General features: G+C 46.6%; 1 protein-coding gene across 1 annotated transcript in view; it reads right to left on the bottom strand.

Annotated features, from left to right (window-relative positions):
• LOC135897420 (E3 ubiquitin-protein ligase RNF31-like) overlaps nt 1-13,372 on the bottom strand; it is a 55,232-nt gene that overhangs the window by 24,434 nt on the left and 17,426 nt on the right. Inside the window, exons 5-7 of the mRNA XM_065426032.1 lie at nt 12,988-13,089; nt 7,875-7,964; nt 201-315 (exon numbers count right to left, since the gene is read on the bottom strand). Of these exons, the coding sequence (XP_065282104.1) occupies nt 201-315; nt 7,875-7,964; nt 12,988-13,089 (307 nt within the window). The remainder of the gene's footprint in view (nt 1-200; nt 316-7,874; nt 7,965-12,987; nt 13,090-13,372) is intronic.

Here is a 13,372-nt window from a genome sequence, read left to right as displayed (position 1 = left end):
GCAGGCAGGAAGAAACAAAGAGGGAAAATCAGTTTAGCCAGTGTAAAGGTAGCGGGGCTATCATGTACCTGAGTAAAAGGTATAGGAGATTCAAGATGACAAGAAGCTTGAAGTAAATAAAAAAAAGAAAGAAGGAGAAAAGGTTGCGCACACCACTCGATTCAGCAAAAAACAACGTTCCTGTCAAAGTGAGTGCTTACGGAGGGCAGTCTTCCTGATCAAGTCTTGCGACTGAAATTCAGGATCGTTCGGATCATTTTCGCTTTTCCACTTCTTGAAATTCTCGCACGATCTGTTCTCGTGCTCCTTGCGCCACTGAAAAATGTGGATGCGCATATGAATAAACGTCAGATTTGCAGGCACTTCAATCTGTGTTCCTTTAATACAGACGAATATAGCAAATCAGTCTTGATAAATAGTGGTCAAATTTTACTCTATAGGAATGCTCGATGCCTTGGCGTCTGAGGGTATGTTCAGACTATAGTCTAAGCAGACGAAAGTGCATGACTGTCGCAACGAATGCCGAGATGCGTCTCCCTTAGCATGTTGAGTGACGTCACTTTCTGCATAAGTTACTATAGCTGGGATAACGCTTGAGCTTTGCCGTAAAGATAAATTCGCAGCAAGCAATTGCCCGTTCTCTTGAGTCATATTCCGTATCAGCGCTTGTTCTTGTCTTTTATACGTCCCTGTCTATTTTTTGCGTTGCCGCCTTTTCAAACATTCTCTTTCCTTTCATTTGTCTTAGCATCAGGATTTATGTTTGTTCTACTTACTAGCTTATTGCAAAGTACTTTGCTGCCCCCATCGAGCTTTTACAAAGTTCACCTCAAGCCACAGTGTCCCCCTTTTTAATGCTATCTATAGCGTTGCGTTACAGAACGTTTTCAAAAGACCCTCAGCCATTTGGAGCTAAGACAATGCCACTGTGTTCCAGAACACGTAAAATTTGTGAGACTACTTACGCCCCAGATGCAGGTCAGCGTTATCCTTTCTGAAAATTAGCAACATGCACTGCGAATGAAGTGGCGCATTGGCGAGTGAGAAGTTGTTTTAAGAGAGTCCTCAAGGGTGGCAAGCTTTTATTTTTTTTTTCTCATATGCGGATCAAATTAAGGCGCTACCCAACGAAACGAGTTCCTTTCAAGTCAAAGTTCCATCCTAAACTTTGAGGCAAAGAAGGTTTATGTGAGAGCCGTATATTTCTGAAGTAAAAATAATGCTTGCTCAAAATGCGGTGCGCTACACCACCAACGCAGCGCGACATAGAAGAACCTTGTGAAAAAAATCTGGTTTTCTGCGTCAAAGCCACGATATGATTATGGCGCACACCGTAGTAGGGAATTCCGGTTTGATTTTGACCACTCGAGGTTATTTACCGTGTGGCAAAATTTACCACACGTTTAACGTTTAGCAAAATTGTGAGTTTAGGACTACGACTTAAAATAAAGGCTGTATAGAGGCCTACACGTAATATATGTCTATAAATACTTGTGCATCAATTCTAAAATAATTATTAAGTATAATGCCTTAAATGCATTGGTTACAGGCACACATGGTAAATTATTGTGGATTGTCCGAGTCCTTAGCTGTACAATTCTTGCTTACGCAAGAAGAGCGAGAGCTCAGACATACTTTTGTGCATCAGACCCTATCTCATCTGTGAGGCACAATCTGATGGTTAGGATGATATGAGATAACGTCTAGAAAGTTAACTTGTGCAAGATAATTAAGCACTCTTTTAAAGTTAAAAAGTGCATCCTCAGATAAGAACATTGAGGGATGGGGAGGTATGTAGTGAGTAAAGTTCCCTAACATGAGCCGCTCGCTCTCGGTGAAGTTGAGTACATTGAATGAGGCCATGTAGCATGGTTAAGTTCTCACTGCAACGTGTGCAGTCGGTGGGTCAGTTGTAGTCAAGAGGTGTTTGTGTGTGCCATAAGTGTGTCCTATTCTGAGTCGTTCCAGGGTGACTTCGGTGTGTCTATCAAGCTTCAGTGGAAAATATTTGTTTAACTTCGGTTTAAGCAGGTGCAGCTTATTTTCAACTTGCTTATCCCATTCAGCTTGCCAATGATTACGGAGGGCCTTTCGTACCGCAGGTTTCATGTCTACACCAAGTACCCAGCTTACATCAATTGTATCCCGATGAGCTGCTTGTCCAGCATTTTTATCCGCCATTTCATTGCCTGCGGTCCCACATTGGCCTGGCACCCAGCATACAAGAGCAAGATGTTGCTTATACGCTACTTGAATGAGTTGAAGGAGCTTGTTCAACACAGGGTTTCGGCTTGCTTTGCCACAGGACAGGGCTGTGACAACGCTTAAAGAATCTGTGTATAATATAGACTTTTGTATCTTGCGCTGTACTATATACTCAACAGCGATCAGAATACCGTACGCTTTCGCTGTAAAGATGCTGCTATGTTTATGCAAAGTTTTAGAGTTGGAGAAGTTTGGGCCATGGGCTGCACATGATACCGAATTTTCAGACTTCGAAGCATCAGTGAAAAATGCAATACATCTTTACTTGTCTTCAAGAGCCATGAAATGTTGCTGGATGAGGGCACTTGGACAACTCTTTTAAAGGGATACAGAATAAAAATCGAAGAATATAGAGAAAGCCCCACAATTGTATTCCTAAGACACGATTGCTATAGTATATAGTCGTTATTCGGGTTACTTTTGAGCGGATGGCTTTATTTTTGACTCTCTATGAGCGGCCACCGCGTCACTCGCAAAGCGCTCCCGACAACAAGCCGGCGGATCTGACGTCACACCTACCCTCAGCAGCCGCGGAAGCGAGCTGACCGGCTGCGCAGTTTTGTTTTCCTCGCGCTGCGCAGTGCAAAATGCAAAGTTCTAGTGAAAGCGATAGCATGAGCGGAACTTATGACTCCGACTTGGATAAGCGGCCTACTGAACGGCCACGAACGATAAAGGCGTATGCCTACGATCCGTCCGCGTCGTCAAGCGACATTGACGACGACCCGCCGCAGCAGTCCCCTTGCACGGCGCCGAGAGAGTCTGGACCAGCAAAGTGGTGTTTACACTGTGCATTCCATGTACAGGCGTTCGCCTCGAGAGATCAGCGGCGGCATCATAGGTAGAAACCAGATATAAACGCGGTTCCTGCGGCTCGGATCGCAAGCTCGCACCTGTCACGCATGAGTTAGCGAGACCAGAGGCGCACGCCTCATTGACAGTGTTGCATCCGTGGCGGTGCGCCCGGCGTGATTCATTCACGCAAACGCTTTGCCATGTTTGGCTTCAACAGAGCGAGGACGCTTATGCCTCAGGCTATGCAATGTCAGGCGACGTAAGGAATTTACTCTGCGTTCTGCGCAAAGCGGCTTGCTCCGCCCGCTTGGATGGGTAGCTGCTAGCGCGTAATACATGAAAGCCACCAATGCACAATACAGGTGCCGTGAGTACACACTGTACAAAAAAAAAAAAACGTAGAAATCGTTGAAGATATTGACGCTAAAGGGATAGTGAATAAAAAAATTTGTCGCCGAGATTTCTGTCTCCAGTCATAGCTGTCGCAGCGAGAGCGACCAAAACAACACTCTGAGGAGAAGTGAGCGAAAAGTAATTATTTTAATGAATATTTCTCAAATCACAGCACCTACCGGCCTCCTCCGAAAGCTCTGGCAAAACCGGATGTCACGTCACGCTTACCCACCTCGAGGCCCAATGTGAGCGATCGTCCACACTGAGCGCGCGAAGGGGCGAGGTAACGTTTGCAGCAACGCGCTTTCTTTGTTCGACCGCCCTATTCGTACCGCTTCCTCGTGTGATCTGTTCGAAAACCTCGTCTTTCATCTCGTGGATTTGTGGTTTGATGTGTGGAGCAGCCGTGTCAACGCCGCAAAATGCCGAGGGTCTGCTGTGCGCATGAGAAAACGGCAGGCAGCGGTAGTCTTTTTCTCGCGTACTTGTTCACGCTGTAATTTTGCGCCCAGGTGCGTTTGACCGTAATTTGTCGTTTGTACGACGTTCTGGGCCAGATGTTTGGCCAATTCTGCCAGAATGAATCGAAATCCGCATCGTCTGAAGCGACGGCTGACGAAAAAAAATTCGCCGCCATGAGACTGGTGGCGCCATCTCGTGTCCACCAAGGGAAGGAGTGCTCGGCTGCGATGAAACAACGGGACGCTGAAACCGCTGCGCATGTACTCGTTCACTCCGTGAATAACAAGACGTTCCCTGCTTACAGAGGCGCATTTCAGTCACTGCACATGCCTGGCTTCAATCCTCACCCGTTGCTTCATCGCATCGATTCTCAAAACAGCTACTTGCGCGCATCAAGCACCTGCCGCGCGAGAGTCGGTAGCCGACTGTTATGCTCACGCCGCCGGCCACACCTGCTCCGATGGCGTAGGTAGAGGGAGGTCTACACGCGTCAATATCTTCAACGATTTCTACGTTTTTTTTTTTGTACAGTGTGTACTCACGGCACCTGTATTGTGCATTGGTGGCTTTCATGTATTACGCGCTAGCAGCTACCCATCCAAGCGGGCGGAGCAAGCCGCTTTGCGCAGAACGCAGAGTAAATTCCTTACGTCGCCTGACATTGCATAGCCTGAGGCATAAGCGTCCTCGCTCTGTTGAAGCCAAACATGGCAAAGCGTTTGCGTGAATGAATCACGCCGGGCGCACCGCCACGGATGCAACACTGTCAATGAGGCGTGCGCCTCTGGTCTCGCTAACTCATTCGTGACAGGTGCGAGCTTGCGATCCGAGCCGCAGGAACCGCGTTTATATCTGGTTTCTGCCTATGATGCCGCCGCTGATCTCTCGAGGCGAACGCCTGTACATGGAATGCACAGTGTAAACACCACTTTGCTGGTCCAGACTCTCTCGGCGCCGTGCAAGGGGACTGCTGCGGCGGGTCGTCGTCAATGTCGCTTGACGACGCGGACGGATCGTAGGCATACGCCTTTATCGTTCGTGGCCGTTCAGTAGGCCGCTTATCCAAGTCGGAGTCATAAGTTCCGCTCATGCTATCGCTTTCACTAGAACTTTGCATTTTGCACTGCGCAGCGCGAGGAAAACAAAACTGCGCAGCCGGTCAGCTCGCTTCCGCAGCTGCTGAGGGTAGGTGTGACGTCAGATCCGCCGGCTTGTTGTCGGGAGCGCTTTGCGAGTGACGCGGTGGCCGCTCATAGAGAGTCAAAAATAAAGCCATCCGCTCAAAAGTAACCCGAATAACGACTATATACTATAGCAATCGTGTCTTAGGAATACAATTGTGGGGCTTTCTCTATATTCTTCGATTTTTATTCTGTATCCCTTTAAGCTCTGTAAAGGACAAGTCACAAGTGACTGGACATTGCTTCCTAGGTGGGATGGGTTCAGCATAGTCATTTTCCTGCAGATCTGTGAAAACGATTCCAACTTTTTCCGCAACAGACTTAACTGCTAATGGGAACAGCGGGCGTGAGAAGGCCGGTTGAAATACAACTGGTTTGTGGACTGATCATTTATGAGTGCTTTGCATGGATGTTGTTTCAGCGGCATCGTTCTTATTGCATAGGTGACTCCGAGATATGTGTGCTGATAACCCAGTGGCCACTGATCCGACTCTGCATAGAGACTTTGGACAGGGCTCGTACGAAAGGCACCAAGTCCTTGGCGGATACCTAAGTGATAGATAGGATCGAGTAGCTTAAGTGCTGTCTTTGAAGCAGACTGGTAAACAATACATCCATAGTCTATGCGTGACAACACAAGGCTATTAAAAAGAGATCGGAGACAATACCTATCTGTTCCCCAACACTGGTGAGATAAAATCTTTAAAAGGTTCATAGTTTTAACACATTTCAGCTTCAACTGTTTTATATGCTGCATGAAGGTTAGCTTACTATCAAAGATTACGCCCAGAAATTTTTGTTCTTTTCTAATTACCAAGGTTCTCCCATTCATCGTAATGCATGGATCAGGACATACCCCTCTTCGTCTGGAAAACAGCACACAGGTAGTCTTCTCTGCACTGAATCTAAACCCGTTTTCGTCTGCCCATTACGCGAGCCGATTAACACAACTCTATCTGGCGTTCACATATGGACAGATTGCAAGATTTAAAACTGACTTGGATGTTGTCCACATAGACAGAATAAGACACCATGGATGGTATAGCAGAGCGGAGAGAGTTCATTTTAATTAGGAAAAGTGTGCAACTTAGCACTCCTCCCTGTGGTACGCCGTTTTCTTGAAGTGCGCAATAGTACATTGCCAATTCTTACGCGGAACTTCCTTTCAGAGAGGTAGTTTCGCAAGATGTTCAGCATATAACCACAAATTTCATAGGACGACAGGTCTTGCAAAATACCGTATCGCCAGGCAGTATCATATCATATATCATATATCATATCATCAAAGAATACAGATAGACAGTATTGGCTGTGTACAAATGCATCACGTATATATGACTCAAGGAGAACAAAATTATCGGTTGTAGACCTTGCTCTTCGGAAGCCAGATTAATGAGGGTCAAAAAAAATTAAATTATGGGGTTTTACGTGCCAAAACCACTTTCTGATTATGAGGCACGCCGTAGTGGAGGACTCAGAAAATTTTGACCACCCGGGGTTCTTTAGCGTGCACCTAAATCTAAGCACCACGGGTGTTTTCGCATTTCGCCCCCATCGAAATGCGGCCGCCGTGGCTAGGATTCGATCCCGCGACCTTCCAGAAAGAACACAAGGCGACGGTTAACCATTTTTTTCAAATACTTTAAGTAAACAGCTAGTGAGTGAAATTGGTCTGTAATTGAATAATATTAAGCAGTGAGCTCGAGTATAGCAGACAAGAAAAAAATGATATTTATACACTCTCTATGAAAATAATTTTCATTGACCATAATGAAACACAGAAACAAGCAATGCGTGTGAACAAAATGGTACAAAAGTATTGCACATGCAACACAACCAATAACAGGAAAAAAAAGCAAATACGCCTTTAGACCCAGATGTGCCTTAGCAGCCTCTTCACCTTTTATTTAGCTTTTGTACAGAAGGTGTTGGAGGGTAATTTATTGAGGTAACATAATTAGTGCGTGCTCTAGTGTCGTACCATGTGGAACAACGTGGCCTCCAAAAGCGGTCTTTGGGCTTTACAGCGGGAAGAAACGCACGGAACTAGAAATTCACTACACCAGAACTGATTTAAAACAGCCGTTTACATCGAAATATCATTGAAATCGGGCATCGAAAGTATTTTGAAAACGGTGTACGTCAGCATTCAGGCTCGTATGTTCTTTAAGAGGGAGCGCAGTATAGCCAGGTATAGCATTTATTCTGTTGAGCCAGCGAACACCCCGTAAAGAGTTATTCCATGTCGCAGCAGACTGTAGCCTAAAGCGTGTGTTACCATTTTTCTTACTAATAATGGCATGTAATATATTGTATTGTACATTAGACAAGGCGCGAAGTTTTTTTGCAAACGTAAGCAAGGTGGGTATTCCAAGGAAGGTCGCTGTCAAGTTATAAACCCAGGTACCTTTATGCAATTGATGCAATATCCTATGATGCAATAAAGAAATGCCTATAACGCACTTATCCTATAATGCAATAAAGAAATGCATGACCGACGACGGGATCGAACCTGTCTTGCAACACACCAGCCTCATACTCGTAATCATTAGGTCACGATCGCACGCGCGCTCCGCCTGTGTCAAAGTCTGCGTCTGAAACGTCTGGCGTGAGCGTCACGCATTCACGTTTCCCGCATTCTTTCCTCGGGACAGCGAGCGCTTTGAGACCCGGTATGAGACTGCACTACCTACGGGGTCGGCCCATATTTTCTGTTACGTGCCTCCAATGTGGGTGAAGTCCACCTGTAATGATATAACATTAAAATGTAGCACTCACTGTGAACCCGCATTTCGCACATGCAAGTGTTTTGCAGTAAGGGCAGTGCATCTTCTTCAGGTCTCTGGGCACGCTGAAGCTGGCTCCACACTGCATTTATGAGATTTTGCAAAGAAAGGAAGAAAGAAAGAGAGAAAAAGGTTAGCGTTGGAACAAACCTTCCAGCAAACAAAATAAAATATTGACGAAATTAGAAATGGTTCTCTGAAAACAACTTGTACGCTTCCCACGTCAACAAAGGCTTCTATTTATTCGCGGCCATGAACTCGAATCTGAACTTGCATCTGAGGCGTCAGGAAAATGGCGGCACGCAGTGTCGAGAGAAGACATCGGGTTCCAAACAAGCTTCTCGTTCGTGTAGCCGTCTGGAACAGCTCTATTTCATGGCGCTTATTGTTAGAATGACGCTGCACTGCAGATTGGTTGTCTTTGCCTTGTCCTGATACCATTCCCGCTGTCAGTGCATAAAACGCTGACGTCAGAGGGGTCCCGTGCAAGTCTCAGCGCTAGCCGTCGTGACCCGTCCGCGTTTACATGCAAGCTGCAAGCGGTATGGGCTGTGTCAACCTAACCCATGCAGTCGGGCTGACTCAGCCCGACTCGATGCTCGTTTAACCTGACCCGACAAGCGTTTTATGTAAAACCCACCCCTTATGTAACACTTCAACAGGGGTCTTTAAGGAAAATAAAGTGAATTCATTTTTACATGAACTCGACAGGCCAATTCCACCCCGGAAAGCCGACTCGACCCATTTCTTAAGGCACGTTTATAGTCCGACGTTATCGGCGCGCGGGCGAGCGTCGTTCGTGGTCAGTCACGCTACGTCGGTTGCGCCGTAGGCTGCTATCTTCGGAGCATGCGCAGAAGGTTTTCGCCAAGTCGCGCGCCGTCCGCAAAAGCCGTCTGCGGAGTTGTGTTGGCGCCTTTTTCTTCGCGCGCAATGCATTGTGGTGCCAGAGTTTCGCTGACTTCGACGCGCGAATGGCTCAGGAGCCATATCGGCGCCGGGTCCGTCGGGGCGCGTTGGAAGCCGCCGGTGCGCCTGACTATTGAGGGGTCGTTTTCGCCGACGTAACGTAGCGTGCGCGCGCGCGGGCGTTACGTCGGACTATAAACGGCCCTTTAAGGCCCGTTTATAGTCCGACGTTATCGGCGCGCGGTCGAGCGTCGTTCGCGGTCAGTCACGCTACGTCGGTTGCGCTGCGCCAGCCGAGATGCCATCCCCTCTATTAGCCCCGAGAATTAGGAGTGGCGCCCTCTCGCGAGTGACGTCACGGCCAGGACTGCCGCTCGCTCCGGCTCGCTCGGCTGCCGCGCGCGCTCGTTCCCTTCGTGTAAGCTTGGGGTATGGGTGGCTCGAGCCGTACGTATTGAAGAATGCGTCGGCTTCTTTCAGCTGCCATACCTTAACCACAGTTTCTTCTTCAAAAGCGTGTGAGTCGAGAAACTTTGCGGCTTGGATATCGCAAGCTAAGTAGCGTTAAAGGGGCCTATTAGGTTTTGCAATGCATATATGCGCCGTGTCTATCGGTAAATTTTGACTAAAAAAAGAATATCTGCAAATTCAACGCGCGAAGTTGTGTATGATGCTTCGCTAAACATTTAACATTCCTTTAGTATTTAGCTATGAGAGGCATTGCATTTTACGTGGAAGAAAAATTTGGTAATTGGCGTCAACATGTTATCTGATTTTAGAAAGACACTGCCCAGCGAAGCTCTCATCATGATTCCTATTACTCTGGTGTGTTGTTCTATTCAAATATGGCCATTCATTAATGCGTAAAAAAATAGTTAGGCGCGCATTTCTTATGAAAAAGTTTGCTGCTACTTTCATCCCCCTCTGAAACAGGCCTCCAAAAAAAACGAATTGCCCATGGCTGCTAACACGACGGCGCATCATGTAGAGTATTTACATAGTTAATTCACAAACACCATAGTAGCAATCACCTGAGAGAAAAGTTTCGTTGTTAAGATCGAGAGCCACTCAATTGAAAGTGATGGAATGTTTCATAGTGGCCCTCAGTAGCCTTTATCGAAAATATGGCACACCCCTGATCACGTAACGGTAGCAATCGACTGTCCGTATGGCGAGGCACGCTATGTTCGCGAAACCCATCAGTTCACTACAACTTCGAATTAAAACCATAAAGCATTTTTTACAGCGCCAACTGGAATGGCTAAAGTATTCTCGAGCTACTACACCGCAGCTTATATTTCCTGTATACAAAAGGAAAATTCAAGCACCTTCTGTCTCACCATGTCTCCATCCAGCGTTATTCAATTATACAAACGGATAACTATTCGCTTCGTCGGTACATAAAAGAGAACCTTGCAGGCAAATTAAGTTTGCTCCAATCAAATCGCAAACATTCATAAAGAAAGCACCACAAGCCTTGCATATACTTTCACTTGATTTCTGACCCTCCACCGGGGGAATTTCCATATCTTCAATATGTCCCGTACTACTAATCATTGACGCTTCGACTTCTTTCTGGCTGCAGCGATGCGGTCCAGCAGGCATACTTCACTAAAAAAATTGGGCCGAGCAGCCTGTGTCAGTTCGCCAAACAGATTCGTCATGTATATTCCTCAAGCAGCAAGCACCATTAAATTTCTCAAGTTAGTTTGATTTGATTTAATAATTTCCATTTACACACACACATGTACAGAGGAGTGGTAAGTGGAGGTGGATGAGGGAAAAAAGTCGCACAGACGCGGCTTGAGGTAACCTCACCCCCTTAGGTACAATATGGCTGCATGGGGTAACACATCAAGCGCCATATAAATTACATTTATATAGTGGCCATAAAACATTGCAGTTATACAATATATGAAAGAACAGTGAAATATTTCCACAATAACAATGCAAAACACACTGCGGCATTGAAATAAATAAATGATATACACTAGGTAACATAGACAAAAAAAGAGGAACATAACATACATTATTAATCATTAACAAACGCGCTCTAAAGAGGTGAGTTGAACGTGTAGCATGGAAAAGGGAATATATATTGGTACATTCCTATTTGTACTCTGTAAATAGCTGTAAGCCTTCATTAACTTTACTTCAAGTTTCCGCCGCTTAAAAAAAATGAACACGTGAAGAACCGCCTAATGTCGACAAGCAGTCAAGGTAGCAAGCGAGGCGTGTAGAATCTAAGCTCCAGTACTAGTTAAGTCCCCGTGCTACTGCCGAGCGTTTCTGTGAGGAAATGCAAAAATTCGATATTATACCATGAACTACTCGTCGTGAGCAAACCTGTTTTAACGGAATAAAATCAACGTAACTGCTGTAGAAGTCATATATAGCCAGCTTTGTGACATACTTGTTGCACCGCGGCAGGTATGGTATCATAACTGGATTCCTATAGGCTATGCTCTTGCGATTGTCTATCCGCGTATGAAAAACCCGCAATGATCTGGTCTGCGTCGCTTCGGCTGGCACCGTAGCGTTGCCTTCGAGAGCTGCATTGTTGTCTAAGAAATTAGCTCTTTGAATAAATGTTCGCAAAGGAAGACGTCGTAAAAATATATTTGAGACGACCACCATAAGTATACAAGCAGAGAGAACGAGGGCGAACAAACGAAAACACCGCAGAAAGCGCCCGGACAACGCCCGAACTGTAGCAGACGACAGGCGCGAGTCCGTGCCCTGACGTCACGCGAGCGGCGCTCGCAGCGCCGCTCGTGTTCGTTCTCGGGGCTAATACTTCAACGCGCGCGCCGTAGGCTGCTATCTTCGGAGCATGCGCAGAAGGTTCGCCAAGTCGCGCGCCGTCCGCAAAAGCTGTCTGCGGAGTTGTGTTAGCGCCTTTTTCTTCGCGCGCAATGCATTGTGGTGCGAGAGTTCCGCCGACTTCGACGCGCGAATGGCTCCGGAGCCAAATCGGTGCCGGGCCCGTCGGGGCGCGTTGGAAGCCGCCGGTTACGTTAGCTGCGCCGGTGCGCCCGACTATAGAGGTGTCGTTTTCGCCGACGTGACGTAGCGTGCCCGCGCGCGCGCGCGCGCGTGCGTTACGTTGGACTATAAACGGCCCTTTACGGGTTCATGTAAACAACCTGATAGTTGGTCCTACGCCAGCGGAAAGAAAAGGCAAATGAGAAGACAACCGAGATGGCTGTCACACCACACTCTAAAAACAGTTACACCCTTTGGGATGTATATTTGCCACACAACGACGAACGTCATCTGTCTCGCTTGCGTTTCCTTTCTTAAAAACGCTGCGCTCGTTACTTTCCTGTCGAGAATGCTCCATCATGCTGATAACGCGCATGCCGATCGTGACTTGGAAGTACCGGGCTCGTAGCGCTAAAGAAAGGAAATTCGTGCAAGACAGGCGACGATAACCGTTGTGTGGCAAATATACACTCCAAAGGGTGCAACTGTTTTTAGAGTGCACTTGCATTCGCGCTACGCTCTTTACACCTTTTGGGGCTTATTTTGTCCCACTTCACAAGAATGTTGTGTCACGTTGATAACGCACAAAGCCGTTCGTGACTTGGAAGTGCCGGGCTCGCAGCGTTAAAGAAAGGAAATCTGGGCGATACACATGATGATCATTTTGGGACAAGATATATGCCCCAAAGGGTGTACTTTTTTTTTAATGCGCCACTTCAGAAGGAATACACTTAAAAAAGTGTGCACCCTGTGGGTTGTATTTTGTTCCACAACGATAATCGTCATTTGTCTTGCCCGCATTTCCTTTCTTCAGCGCTGCGAGCTCGATACTTCCAAGTAGCGAACGGCTTGCGCGTTATCAGCGTGACAAGGCATGCATTCTTGAGAGGAAAGCAGCGAGCGCCGAGTTTTCAAGAAAGGAAACGCAAGCAAGGCAGATGACGATTATCGTTGTGGGACAAGCCCCAAAGGGTGTAAACATTAAGAGTGTGGGCGTTGGCGAACGCAAGAGTTGAACCACGGGCGGCAAAGTAAGGCCACAATGTTTTTTTGTTGCACGATGTGAACCAGGAAGGATATGCAATCAAAGCTGTTTCCCAAGTTACGTAGTTGGACTGAAGAGTAAAAAATAACTAGAAAGACTGGCACAGTCGCTTCTAACAACAATGACGATGATGAAAACGGGGAAAACGGAAAAAATTAAAACAAACCTTTTTGTTTGCGCAGTACTTGAGCTCTTCTTCACGTTCCAAGCTACGGCGAAACAAAGTCTCGTCAAACGAACCATAATCTTTCCCGAAGATGCGTTTCAGCTGTTGAAAAAGGACAAGTCAGTTTCTTTACCATCTTCAAGTTACACCTGTTATTCAGGCGAGCTTTATCTGCGGAAGTATTGTCGGTGATCTGTTGAGAAGCAAGTGCGACCAGAAAATGTTTTTGGCAATCAGAATCTGACCCGAGTTAACACTTGTTAAGCATCCTGCGTAGTTTATGCACACCAAAAATATCACACCCTCGTGGATATGTATAATGAGAACACCCTTTCTACACTCTTACTTTTCAAAAATGCTACAGTGAGTGCGCTCTTTGGCAAAA

This window comes from Dermacentor albipictus, chromosome 1 (assembly GCF_038994185.2).
Source record: "Dermacentor albipictus isolate Rhodes 1998 colony chromosome 1, USDA_Dalb.pri_finalv2, whole genome shotgun sequence".
NCBI classification, from domain to species: Eukaryota; Metazoa; Arthropoda; class Arachnida; order Ixodida; family Ixodidae; genus Dermacentor; species Dermacentor albipictus.
This window is presented reverse-complemented; position numbering and strand designations above follow the sequence as displayed.